This window comes from Neurospora tetrasperma (assembly GCF_000213175.1).
Source record: "Neurospora tetrasperma FGSC 2508 unplaced genomic scaffold NEUTE1scaffold_4, whole genome shotgun sequence".
In the NCBI taxonomy this organism is placed as follows: domain Eukaryota; kingdom Fungi; phylum Ascomycota; class Sordariomycetes; order Sordariales; family Sordariaceae; genus Neurospora; species Neurospora tetrasperma.
This window is the reverse complement of record NW_009799102.1, coordinates 3,545,444-3,559,747: the sequence shown is the minus strand read 5'-3', so window position 1 is coordinate 3,559,747 and position 14,304 is coordinate 3,545,444. Positions and strand designations below refer to the sequence as shown.

The 14,304-nt window shown below is 43.7% G+C and overlaps 2 protein-coding genes across 2 annotated transcripts; one reads left to right on the top strand and one right to left on the bottom strand.

Annotated features, from left to right (window-relative positions):
• Positions 1 to 2,884: 2,884 nt before the first annotated feature.
• NEUTE1DRAFT_45354 (uncharacterized protein) lies at positions 2,885 to 3,241 on the bottom strand (the record flags this gene model as incomplete). Its single annotated transcript, XM_009853338.1, has 1 exon — positions 2,885 to 3,241. One exon carries the CDS (start codon positions 3,239 to 3,241, stop codon positions 2,885 to 2,887), a length of 357 nt encoding a protein of 118 aa, XP_009851640.1.
• Positions 3,242 to 12,195: 8,954 nt separating this feature from the next.
• On the top strand, positions 12,196 to 12,463 carry NEUTE1DRAFT_117554 (uncharacterized protein; the record flags this gene model as incomplete). Its single annotated transcript, XM_009854238.1, has 1 exon — positions 12,196 to 12,463. One exon carries the CDS (start codon positions 12,196 to 12,198, stop codon positions 12,415 to 12,417), a length of 222 nt encoding a protein of 73 aa, XP_009852540.1.
• Between the last annotated feature and the right edge of the window lie 1,841 nt (positions 12,464 to 14,304).

Sequence of the window (14,304 nt, the reverse complement as noted above, 5' to 3'; positions counted from 1 at the left end):
CGGTACGTACTTGAAGTACGCATTAAGCCTTATCATTTAAGGCTCCAAGGCATCTATTTAGTAGCCAGCATATATGTGGATCTCTTAAATACCTTTATCTATTCTCTATCTTCCTTCTAGCGCTATCCTTTATTTAAGCGCCTTGCTTCTTACTTGGTTGGTTAGGGTTACTTTTATGATGATTAGGGATTGTTTTATGGTGTTTTATTAGCGTCTGCCGTGGTTAGCTTGCTAGCCCGATAGTATCGAGAGGGGTTTGGGTAAGTAGTACCCATAGCTGAGGGTCCGGCCGCGGGTCCGGCCGAGGGTCCGACCGAGGTGAATATTGCGGCCGGATGCCACCGGGCATCTCGAGGCTAATGCTAAGCGTTGAGGCTCTATTGAGCCTTGCGACCTTAACCCTAGACTATAAGCAATGTTCGTATAACACACAGCGTTAACCTCCGCGTATCTAGCATAGCATACAAAATACGCTACGAACATAAAATTGTAAAGAGACAATCCCCTACACCTTATCCTCTGAAATGTCCTCAACCACGCCGCATATACCCTATAAATATAATAGGTTTGCTAAAAGCGCTCCTATCACGGGGCAAGGCAACTGATAGGGGGTAGGTTGGATATGCGTAGTTGTACGAGGAGAGGAGAAGAGAGGTGTGCGTAGATCTGGCAATATGGGGCAAGGCACGAAGGCCATGCCCAGAGCCGGGACCAGCGCACGTGCACATGCATGTGATGTGCTAGGCACAGTTACAGGTAATCCTGTGACACTCCCGGGTTTAGATGACATAATTAATTCGATTATAACTCTAAATTCTAATAGAGCTATCTCGGATTCCTTCACACCCAACTTCTCTACGCTCAACTTCTCTACACCCAACTTCTCTACGCTTAACTTTTTAAGACCCGACTTTTCGGCTCCGGTTAATCCCATACTACCTTTAATCCAGTCCTCGTTCCCTACTTCCCCTACCAATTTATCTAACTCCCCGCCTAAGCCAGTACTTACGCCTATCCACTTTACTTCTCTAAACTTTCTTTCTCTTTTTAAAGAGAGTCTAAATAATACTAAAGGGCTAAAGAGTCCTAAAGTCCCAAAAATAGTCTCTTACAAACGAAAGAGGTATTACAGGGCTATAACGTTCCTGTCACGATGCACCAGCTCACGTAGTTCCGTATCGCGTAGTTGGGTACAAATGAATAAATAACTAAAGCTAAAGAAGAAAAGAGGGGAAGATTGAAAGCTGAGGTCCAGAGTGCATCCTTATATGGGATGAGCTCAGATTCTGCCAGCCTCTACCGCCTTCCTTATCTAATCTAATAATCCCCATCGTCACAGTTCCTATATAATATACACATCCGAGTTCTGCTAGCAAGCAGAACATCGTTCTATCTTTTACCTCAACAGAGGATAGGTTTGGCGGACTTGGCTAATGTACACGCCTCGCCCTATTATAAGAGGGATACCTTCAAGAAGGATACCTTTAACGAAGTAGCAGTGGTACCTCAAAAGGTTCGGAAGTGTAAAAGGTTAATAAAGAAAGCTCGGAAATAGTAGGAGAAAGAAGTGTTACGATCCAACCAACGAGCATAGATAGATTGACCAATTAGAATAGTTCCGGAGTCCCAAATAACGGGACTATGGGACGGACCTGAGGGCCCGAATAAGGGGACTACGGGACCGGCTGAAAGCCAGTATATAGGAAGGCCTCCCGGCCTTCGTTATTATGGCTCTTCAGCAAGCAATAGCTTCTACAATCGATTAGTACCTTTCGGCTACTCTTACCGTTGTTCTAATCCCAGCGATATACTCCTGTGCTTGTAACGGTTCGTCACAGGAAGCAGCCTCCACGCGCTCTACATGTCTTATCTATTTAGAAAACTTCAATTATCAAAATAACCTTAGTAGACACCATCGGACGAAGCATTTCATAATAACGACCTTTACACCTTTCTCATACCCCTAATATCAGCGGGAAGGGAATGAAGAATTCAAAATCGAGGCGGCAAAGGAGTGGAGTAACTATATTGAAAGAGTACATGGTTCAATTAATACTCCGAGTCTCCGCGAGCCTAACGTTAAACCCAAAATAACAGCTACAACAATCAAGTCCAGATCCACTCCTTATTTAATATGCGGCTAATTGTTCTTCCAAGGAAGTAGTCTTTTAAGGCATATGAGTAAGTATTACAAAATCGAGGAGCCGTTCGATTGTCCCACATGTAAGAGAGGAGGGAACAACATCCAGATTAATGACCTGGATTCGTGGCTTACACATACGGCGGATGTTCACGGTTGTAATAGGCAAACAGGAGTTGTTATTAATAAGGAATGCCTACTGAAACAGGGACAGAAGAAGAGGAAGAGAGAAACCATAGTGGAAAAAGCTATAAAACGTACTAAATCAGAATCCTAAGTATATAGAATACAAACAAGAATGCTGTCTCCGTCTCTCCCACCGAGATATCTCCTCCTGGAACCATGATTGCGACAACCGTGATCGCAACCAAGCCCGGCAACAATGGTGAGTCCTTCAATTGCCTTGATGTTTCTGATTGTGCCGCCCGATTGATTATGCCGCCCGTCTGATTGTGCCGTCTGGGCGTGCGAAGAATTCATGTGATCCTCCTTGAGACTCGACATCTCGGGGTGCGGTTGCGATTAGTGGGGCGGTATTGCGGACCGGGCGGGACCGGGCGGGGCCGTGGCGGCGGAGTGGGCCCCGAGAATGACGGAGCGGTGGGAGCACAACCGGACAGTAACTGCCGAAGCCGAGCAACTCGTAATAGCCTCCAGCGCCTCAATCTCCAGATTGGGTAGCATTATTTCTCAGACCTCATCGGGCACCATCTCGTTAACGTATTAACTGACCTAAGACCTAGTTTAGTAGAACCTATGCTTTTGGCGCATATATATAACCATATCATACGTTAAAGCTCCCAACTCCTTAACCACATCTCGCACCTTCTCCTCGTCTAGCCATTCGGAATGCTCATAAAGGGTTTCTACGACGACATCTCTTAAGCCTCTGTCGTCTTCAATAGTAGATTCGTACACCACTAGCGCTGCTCCAAGGAAATCATCGATGTCCAAGGAGACAGTAGCCGCCGCCTTGAATTGTCGAAGCGCGACAGCCTTCAGTCCACTGATCAAGTACTTCTCTGCTAAGGCGTAAATTTTGGCATGAGTCAGAAGGGCGTCCGCTGCCGGTTCATTGACGTTGGTTCCGTATCCGTCCATTTCTAACCCATCAAAACCACTACGCTCGTGTTGTAGCCGTACGTCATAGTCAAAGTGGTATAGATAATATACTATTATATAGATAAGCCGAAGATCATCATCTAGGAGGTCAATCTTTCCTTCTTGTACCTCCTAAATATAATGTTAGTTTAGTGTCGTTGCTAGTGTATAGATTGTTACTAGCCTTAAAACTTCCGCGACAAGCTGCAGAGAAGAACTCGGACTGTATGCATACAATAGCCCTATATATATAGTATTCCATTCCTCCGCAGGATATCACGAGGTCTGAGTACTCCCCGCTGGAGTAGAGCCTAATTGGAGGCTATTGTCAATACTTGCAAGTTCCGAAGACGGAGGAACGACGAGAGCGAAATGATCATACCCTTTTAGAGAACTTATTAGGTCTTTAGAGGGATCATCTCCGGCTGTACCGCGGGCTGCCTGAGTTATGGAGCTAGCTGGCGAGCCTCTATAGCCTGTAAACGCCATTCCAGAACCTGATGTTGTTGTCTGCGCGTAATGGCGTACAAGAGTTGTCGTTTTTCTTGAGAGGAAGGCAAAGGCATGCCGACTCGAGTCCTGGCGATGCTGCCGAAGCGCTTGTGCGTCTTGAAAATAACGATCGCAATCCGTACAATACTTCATCTGGGCCAGTACTGGGAATGCCTCAAGTCTGCATTAGGCCCCCCTCTGTTGTTATAGCCATTTTGTATTCATCTCTTGTATTATAGCCCGACCCCGCCCAAAATAGCCAATTTGCCACGTAGCTTCCTTAAAATAATTGACCAAGGCACCCATTCTAGATTCAAGAAAATTTTCACCTGTTGGTGATATCCAATACATATGACACTGTGAGATACACAGTATAATTGAGCTATCACTTTGAGATGTTACGTTTCTTTCCAACCGTATACTATCCAATTATCCTCCAATAGACCCACTTTCTTTGGGGTGTACCAAACTAAATTAGCGTTCCGTTCCCTCGGGATACTTGAACTAAGCGGCTTGTAATTCAGTGCGAACGCAGCACCAATGATCACTCCAGCATGCGGAAGATTTTTTACCGCCTTTGCAAAAACTGGTTGTGATGAGACTGTTGGCAGACTTGATCGTTCATTGGATAAAGATAAGGAGGTTTGCCACAGGTGTAATGCGAGCGCTGTACGCGAAATCGCTGTAGTGGTTAGTAAAGAGGGGTAACAATCGGATGTTGACATAAGAGCTGAGATTGCGTGAGTTCTAGATGGGATGAACGTAAACGAGCTATTCCAGAGGTGGGAGGCGACTGTTGTAACCGGAAGTTTAGTATTGTTTAATGAGACGGAGCCGTTCAGTGGAGAGGGAATTGTTGTAATAATTGAGGTTATATTTGCTTTACACAAAGTGGATACTAACGAAATAGTTATCAGTTGGTTTGATACTAGGTTATCTATTGTAAATGTTTTAGAAGATAAACCTAGAGAGCTACGGGTAGTATCTAATGTAGATGACTCTATAGTATTCGATAAAATATTAAGACAGCGAACAGTTCTATTTTGAATAGGTATGGTTTTCATAACGTTACTAATTGTAATTTTAGCTATATAACAGTTTTCAATAGATGTGCCACATTGCCTAACTTAGGTTAGTTTATATTAGAGGGATCGAAGACTTAAGAAAAATACTAAAAGATAAGCACATTGCTACTTGGAAGAGTTAGTACAATAAATTTAAATACTAATAGTTGCGGGCAATTGGAATATTCGAAAGGGATTACGTATTTGACGTCGGTAGTAATTATAGTAGCTTCGTATAGCGACTCTGCATTTCCACTTTTAAAAGTTAGTTAAATACTTTACGAGGAGCTTTTGCATTGAATTTATATAGTACGAATAGGGAACCTAGGAGTTAATTGTAATGGAGGTTCTATAATATAAAGGCTATTTATAAAAGCGCCAATAGCGATGTAAAAGAAGAGAAATTGCCACAGTATATTGATTGGATAGAATATAGTAGTGGTAATGAGAGGGATTGAAGAAGAGACCAAGTATACAGTATAAATCAAAAGAGAGAAGGGGTATATATAGTCGTCTTTGACGATGGAAGCTGGTTTTTAGATTTATACTTTATATTTTATTCCCATTCTATCTTCTCTCTATATGAACAAATGTTAAATATAGCAAAAAGGAAACTAGACTTTAAAAGGTAATATACCTATAAATAGCGAAAATAAGAAATAGCTGACTAATGATCCAAAAATAGAATACTACCTTCTACTAACAATTATATATATATATATATATATATATATATACTCGTAACTATCTTCTATTGTCCACCTTTAACTACTCAAACTATCCTATCTTTTTATTCCTTTTACAACTAATTCTTTATTCTTCAATATGTCTATTACTTGCCAAGTCCGAGACTCTACCGATAGACTGCTGAAGGGAGTTTATGCTACTCTTACACTCGTCGAACCGCTATATCCAACCGATATATATTCTGGCCAGACTGATGACAATAGTAATATCAGAGACTAGCGTCTGATGAAAGACGAAAATGACGAAAACAAACAAGGAACCCCCATCTGGGGTATGCTAGGGAGCACTTGGCACATTGTTGTCTGTGTGGAATCTAATAAATTGCCTAGCAACATTTATCCCATTAACAAACCCCACCCGAACTTCTCGGTCACGGCTTTAATATATCACAGCGTTAACCTCCACGTATCTAGCGTAGTATACAAAATACGCTACGGATACGGGATTGTAGAGAGGCGATCCCCTACACCTTATTCTCTGGAATATCCTCAACCACACCGTATATACCCTACGGCTATAATGGATTTGCTAGAAGCGCTCCCGGATTTGGACAACACTGTTAGTTCGATTATAACTCTAGATTCTAATAGAGCCAGCTCGGATTCCTTTACGCCCAACTTCTCTATGCCTGACTTTTCGGCTCTAGTTAATCCTATACTAGAGGTACCTTTGATCCGGTCCTCGTTCTTTACTTCCCCTACTAATTTATCTAACCTCCCGCCTAAACCGGTACTTACGCCTACCCGCTTTACCACTCCAGACTTTCTTTCTCTTTTTGAAGAGAGTCTAAATGATACTGAAGGGCTGAAGAGTCCTGAAGTCCCAAACAGGGTCTCTCGCAAACGGAAGAGGGATACCTTCAAGAAGGATACCTTCAATGAAGCAGCAGTAGTACCTCAGAAGGTTCGGAGGTTTGAAAGGTTGATTAAGAAGGCTCGGAAATAATAGGAGAAAGAAGGTGTAGAATATTAGTTTAGAAAATCGTTTTTCTATCTTTATATTAAATTATATTTAGCTACCTAAAACTCAATAATAAAAATTATTAGAAAGTTCATGTTATATTAAGATAGTCGAATTTCTTATTTATATATAAGCAGATTTATAATATACTTATAAATATAAAATATTTTCGTTTTGTTTTATAATTTTACTTTATAATACGAAAAAAGTTTATATAGTATAACGGCTTAGTTATCCGTCGCAATTAAATAAGACTACTTGAGTAACCGAATTGCCAGCTTTTATTATTTGGATCCTTTTACGAGGATACAGGCTGGTTAGTATAGTGGTCTACTAATTTGGGGTTTTTTTTCGTACTTTTTTCTTTAAGTACCATATAATGGGGGTTATCACAAGAAGAGAGGTTCGGAACAAGCAGGAACAGATCAGCTGCTGGCTGTTATAGATAAAAGGATAGGGGTTCCTCTTCTAGAGAGGAAGAGAGGAGGACAGACAGCTCAGACCAGACATAACTCTTGACTACGAATACACTTGAACTTGTGCCCTCAGATCTGCTCCTCGTTAAGTCCGTTTCTTTTTGTGAATTCCCCTTTTGAGAAGTCTAACCTCTAGATCTGCTCCCTATATAATGTAAGGTAGTTGGGAAAAGAAAAGAAACCTTTTATAGTATAGGAATGCCAAATTAATTGAATCAAACAGGTTTAGCAACCGCGTTGATTATAGTGGTAGAGGAAATAAAAAAGCATTAATATTTAAATCCTCGAACATTTGCAAAGCTATAGTATTATTTATAGTCTTACTATTCGAATAAATATAAGATATAATAAGTAGATAGAATGAATAAAATATAAACTTGAAATTTAAAAAGCAGCTTCTATTGTCAAAGACACCTATATATACCCCTTATATCTTTTACTCTATACATATATTTCTTTTTTAACCTCCTCTTATTACAACCATTATATTTTATCCAAGTAATATAGTATAGCAATCTCTCCTCTTTTACACTACATTTGGTACTTGTTTCAATAGTTTTTATCTTGTAGAACCCCCGTTACAATTAACTCCTAGATTTCCTATCCGTATTATGTAAAGTTAATAATAAAGATCCTAGTAACGTTTTTAGCTAACGTTTACAAGTGGAAATCCAAATTCGGTTTGCGAAGCTACTATTATTACTGCGAAGGTTGAATATATAATTCCTTTCAAAGATACTAGTTGCCCGGAGCTATCAATATTTGAATTCATTATACCAACTCTTCCAAGTGGTAATGCGCTTGTCTTTTGGTATTTTTTTTGAATCGTTAATTATATTAATATTATAGGGTTCTGTGACTACCTATATAGTAATGCATTCCAATGTTCATTAGCAAGTGAACATCGTCCTATCTTTTATAGGTTTGGCCGAGTGGGCATATGCATCCACGCCCTGTTATAATTAATATATGCTAATTGAAGTTATGCAATGTGGCGTATCTATTGAAACCTGTTATAAAGCTTAGGTTACAACTTCTAACGCTTTAGAAGCTATACCCGTTCAAAATAGGACGGCTCGCTGTCTAAATATTTTATCTAATATTATAGAATCTTCTATAATAGTTCGTACTCCTAGCTCCCTAAAACTGTCTTCTCAAATATTTAGAACAAGCCAAACGATGACTATTTCAACTATTACAACGATTTCTTCTATCTCTTTAGACAATCCTAGACCTCTAATTACAACACTCGTCACCCAATCTAGAAATAGCTCATTTACGTTAAACCTAAGTAAAACTCAATCAATTCCAACTACTATATTAACGTTTAATTGTAACTCCTCTTTACTAAGCTCTACGAAAATTTCAACAACCACCCTCGAATCACACTTATAGTAAACCTCCTTATCTTTATCCAATAAACAATTAAATATACTAATAGTCTTATTATAACTAATTTCTACAAGGGCAGTAAAAAAACTTCCGCATACTAGAGTGATTATTAGTATTACGTTTGCACTAAATTACTAGCCGCTTAGTTTAAGTATCCCGAAGGAACGGAATGCTAATTTAGTTTAGTGCACCTTAGAGAAAGTGGGTTTATTATAGAATAATTGGATAATATACGGTTAGAAAGAAACGTAGCATTTCAAAGTAATAGCCTAATTATACTATATATTTCACGGTATTATATATATTGGATATTACTAATAATAGATGCATTAAATATTGAGAGCTTATAATTCAATAGTGATGCGGAAACGTGGCAATCCTGGAGAATACCCTATTCTATTGAGTAGGGTAGTCTTGTATTGGAAAGCATGATGCAGAAGAAGAAGAGGAGGAAGCTTGGCCCTGGCAGTCAAGGACAGTATTTATCCTTGACCTGGCAGGTCCAGGTCCCCACGCCCGGTCGCCTAGTGAATGCCAGGCAGCCAGGCAACTGCTGCCCTGGAAGCTTAGGCCTTCCGGGCAGACGGCCTTCGTCACATGCATACATTTATCTAATCTATGGTACATTTCCTATATCAAATAGTATGTATGACTTCTAATTTTAATTCTTAAATTATAGGAAGATTCTTTTAATATTAATATTATCATGGTAGGGTACAATTAAATGTATATATGTACTATCTTGGGTGCTTAAAATAACCCAATACTTGCCTTAGAGATATTAATTTAATATTAGTCTATAGAAAAATAGAATTTAGACGCTGGTATTTAATACTATTTATATTTTACCTAATAATAAATAATTAGATATATAATATTAAGCGTCTAAGAAAACAAGTAACCTTTAAATATTAGTAAAATAAATAAAGAAAGACAATAAAGTATGTAAATCGTAGTAATTATTTGTCTTTTCAACATGACGTCCCAAGCACCTATTCCCGAACAACTACTTATTGCAGAAATCGAAAGGATGGTCGCGGTCGAAGCGTACTGTCAATTATTACAAACTCAATTACATATACTCGCTACCAAAGTCGCAGAGGCAAGAGCACAAATTCTAGCATTACAACATTTGGTAAGATTTTTAAAATCCAATTTAGAATATCAACTAATTGAAAAAGATACCATATAATAAGCTAATATCAACAGAATGTCCACCACCACATTATACGTATATTAAAGAGCTCGCTCTATCGGCCGAAGACTGCCAAACGAATTTAAATATTTATAACGAAGAAAACTCTACAAGATTTACTTACGATCCGTTGGTGGAGAAATTTCATCCACTTAAAGACGAATATAACAACCAACAATAAATAATGTAGGATCAATGCGCTAGCATCTGGCAGGTGCAGTCTGGTAGGTGCAATCTGCATTAAGTAGACAGTCGCCTACAAAAGGCCTTGCAGTCAGCTCTAGAATATTGTCTTTCAAAAGCTTGAAAGTGAAGGAGAGTTCAAAGAAATATTGTTCCAAAGGAAACAGGTTAGCGAACTACAAAACCTACCCTATAAAGACCTTATTAAGTTTCCAATACCTATTTAACCCGAGGGTGGTATATAAGGTAGTTTTATAGGCTCTATATAGTATAGTAGTACCGGATATCCTCGATTTACACTAGCCAAGCCACTCCAAACTACCTATTCTACTATATAAGATCCTACCCCTAGCCGTCCTACGTAATATTAACTATCCTCTTCGTATGTTTGACAAGCGTTACTTCCGCTTCTAGGATGTGTACTAGGGCAAGCGAATCCGCCGATTCGTTTAAAAGTTATCAAAATGCTGCAGTATGCGACCTCCCTCTCAAGAATCAGCTGTTCTACGTATTTGAGGAATTGAATTCAAAAATCTAGTCCGACGGGACGATAAGCACCTCGAAGGCCGCCTGACCGCCACAGACCAATGACACCGCTAGAATACCTAAGATAAAAGGACCCGATAAGACGATAGCAGGCCGATAAGGAGCAGCCGGCGCGGCACCACACCGGCAAAGATCAGACTAATACGCACAGCACCGATCCCACCTAGGGGCAATTAACCTCATTCTTATCCCAGAGCTGAAGGAGGACCTGTCCAACTACGATCACTGAGACCACGCCACGGGCTTCCACCTTGAGTACTAGGGCCTGAGCCGCCGGGCGAAGCGGCCGGGAAAGGTCCGGAGGGCTACGGGCCACGGGGCGGGACACGGAGGGCAGCCGGCACGGGCGAACGATGGACGGAAGTAGTAGTGATTGTAGGGAGCTGTGTTTCTAGATATGGCGGAACTTAGGGTTAGGGTTCCACAACCGCAAAGAAGAAAAGGATGTTACCTTACAAAATAAGCACGCCGGGCTTAATAACTATACTCTATATCTCAAACATTGATAGGGCCTGCAAGCGAGAAAAGCCAGCAGCTAGAGAAGGGGTGGGGTTAGAGTATCGACAAGAGCTGCCCCACATCCTGGAGCAGCTGAAAGGATATTGGAATATTGCCGCTAATAACGGTACAAACCCTAGGTACGATTGCATGACCTGCCAAATGCCAAGAGTATATAACTTCAAGTTGGGCTATCCCAACCAATAGGAGCATCCTACATAGGTATGGATGACAACCAGGAAGTTTTGCCCAGCAGCTTTTGCATGAATAAGACCTTCGCGGCGAATGTGAAATAACACTGGCAACCATGTAGTCCACACTCGTAACGTCCAGTCAGCGTCAAGGGGGGTGTCTCTCCCATAGACTGCACACAAACGGCCCAGCACCTCCGTGAGAATGACCTCATCGGTCCGGGGCTAGATCGGCGAAGATGCTCTGGTGGGCACGAACGGTGCAGTCCCTGACAGAGGTGGCTCTTTCTCCTATTCCCAAGGGCACCACCAGTCTGATACAGGTATCTTGCTCGCGCGGAAGAAGTGCGGGGTCACAGTTATTGTATGAAGCGAATAGTAGAGGTAGGTACTTACCCCATTAGACCGACGACTTCCAGAATGTACCGGACTAGGTGCGGAAACAGGGCGTTCAAAGAATCACACAACAATCAGGGTCAAGAGTTGCAAGAACTGGGGAGGGAAAACGGGAGCGGGAGTTAACTGTCTAACCATCTTAGGGCAGGATCTCCATCCATTCCGACTGAGCATAGGTGAGGCTCGGGATTGCCCGCCTCATTGAGTCACGATTGCTGATGCAGGAGTTGAACCTGCTCCTCGAGGTCTCTAACCTCGCGCGCTACCGTTGCGCCTATCAGCTGCGACGTCGAAATCAGACCTCACCAACAACATCGTCAATCTCCTCATTATCCTCCTTCGGAACCTCCGAGAGCGCGGCAACCTGGTCCTGCAGAGCACCGATAGCAGTAGTCACCGCCGACAACTCCTTCCTGACGGTGGCAGTCAAGTCCGCCATAGCAGCAACTACCTCGGCGAAAGAGGTTGCATAAGTCTCGTTGTGGGAGGCGACAGCGGTGCCTAGCTCATCAATCTTAGCCTCGAGGTCGGTGAAGCGTGCGACGAACGGGCTGTCGGAAAGCGAGAAGGCTGCGTCCGGAACGGGGGCAGGGACATCGGCAGTGTCGGATGCCTCAGAGGAGCTGGAGGCGTCCGGAGCATCAGAAGCATCAGAGGAGTCCGGGGCGTCGTCGCGATCGATCATGATGGGAGGCAGGGGAGCCGCCTTGCGGAGGCGAGCGTGCTTAGCGGGAGCGCGCCAGCCAAAGGTGACCATCTTGCCGATACCCCAGGCCAATACGCCACGAGGGTGGGGGTTGGTCGAGAGGTCCGGATGGTTGATGTGATACTCGCAGTAAGTCTCCCACAGTTCGACGGCTGCGATAACGACGGCCTGCTTGCGATCGCCGACCTCCTCGGGGGCGCAATCATCAAAGCCAGCAAGCGCCCAAGAAGCAAAGCTGGCCTACAACCGTGCTCCAAGGGGCGCTATACCAGTGGGCAGATCGCAGGTGCGGGCCTTGTAGGTACGCTCGCAGGTGGCAGTCGAGAGTGAAGCGTCGCCTGGGAAGGAATGTTAGTGGGAGCGAAAAATCGGGGTGAGATACACTTACGCTTCACGAAGCAGGCAAATTCACCGGCAGACTCGCGAAGGAGGTCGTCATCAAGCTCCTCGGCAATCCCCACGTCGGCGACAGTCTTAGCGAAGCTAAGGGTACACGTCGCGCAAGGAGGGAGGCGCGCGGCACTACACGGAGAGTTAATAAAGCGGGGCAAGGAAAAAAAAAACGACCATGGGGATACTCACCGCTCAGAGCTGTCCGAGGGGACGCCTGCGGCGTGGCAGCGCGTATAGGTAAGGCGCTCGGCGTCGGAAAGGTTGAGGGCCATAGTACAAGAACCGACAGGATAGGTAGCGGCGGCGATGAAAAGAGGAAGAAGGGGAGAGGATATGGAGGGGAGGAGGAAGGGTTCTTATACCCAACGCAGAGGATCATCCCTAGACTCGGGAGCATAGACTTACGCAAGCCCCTACGTTATTACAACCACTAGGCAGCCGAGGTAGCGGTTGCGCAATCGCTGTTGACCCACTTGGAAGGTCTGGAACGGGCAAACAGGGCGCAGCAAAAAGCGAACATCAGACGATTAGAGTCTCGAAGGCGGCGGGATGAATCCTAACCAATCACACCGCCAGGAAAGGACGAAGGGAGAGGAGGAAGCTCTAGGGCAAACAACGGAACATAACGGTATTGATACACAAGACGACAGCTATCTCGAGGGTGGCAGGACGAAATCCGGCAAATTACACCGCCAGGGAGAGATTAACGAAACACCAGACAACCACCGGCCGAATGGGAAGCCGGTAGCCCTTATCAATGTTCTATCCTAGATAGACGGAATGATTAGCTGTGCCTCCAGTCATTCAGGTTTGGCGTAGGGCGCGGGAATCGAGAGCGGGCGAGTGAGCTGGGATGAAAAAGTTGAGGGGCCTGGCGCCTGGGGCGGAGATAAAGGAAGGAAGGTACAGGGAAAAGAAAGAGATCAACTCAACAAACTATAGGTCATCTTGAGTTAGTCCCTTTCCCTTGGAGCGGGGGAACAAGTACTTAAGACACATAAGACACTGCTTTTGATGTACGGCTTTTGCTGGTCAGGAACTTCCTCACCCCCGTGAATCTTGTAGTCCGGAGGCCATGGTGTTTTGGTCGGGTGGAGGTCTTGGCCGTTGGCGAGACCCTTGGTGAACTTCTCGATGATCGTCTTGGTCTATCGTTCTTGTGATATAAACACGGTGCGCTCGGTTCGGTTCCTGATGATGTCAAAACCCAGGAAGGTCCTCACTGGACCCAGGTGTTTAAGCTTGAACTTGCCCTCAAGGGTTGTCTTGACATGGGTGATGATCTTCTGGTTGGCTGCAGCCACAAGGAAGTCGTCAACGTATAGTACCATGATGGCACCCAGCTTATCGTTAATCAAAAGGCACAGATCAGCACCAATGGGGGTAAAGCCCAGTGCCTGGAGCGCTGGCAGTAGGGTCTGGAACCAAAAGAGGGGGCTGCGTTTTAGTCCATACAGGGCTCGAACCAGCTGGCAGACCCATTTGCGGCTTTTCTTCTCGAGACCAGTCGGTTGTTCAACGTAGTATTTCTTGCCTTCCCTGGGAACCAGGGCATTCAAGAAGGCTGTGTTGAAATCGTACTGTTCACATTCGAAGTCGTTGATGGCCATGATGCAAAGGAATAGCCTCACGCTGACAGAGTTGGCGACAGCGGCATAGATATCCTGCAGATCTCATTTGTCGTGTTCGAAGTTGCCGCAGACTACCCATCTGGCTCTGGCTGTGTACTCTTTCAAGTCGATATTGTACTTTTCATCATATACCCATTTGCCTGGCAGCACATCCATATTTGGGGTACGTTCAACCAAGTAATAGACTCCCGCG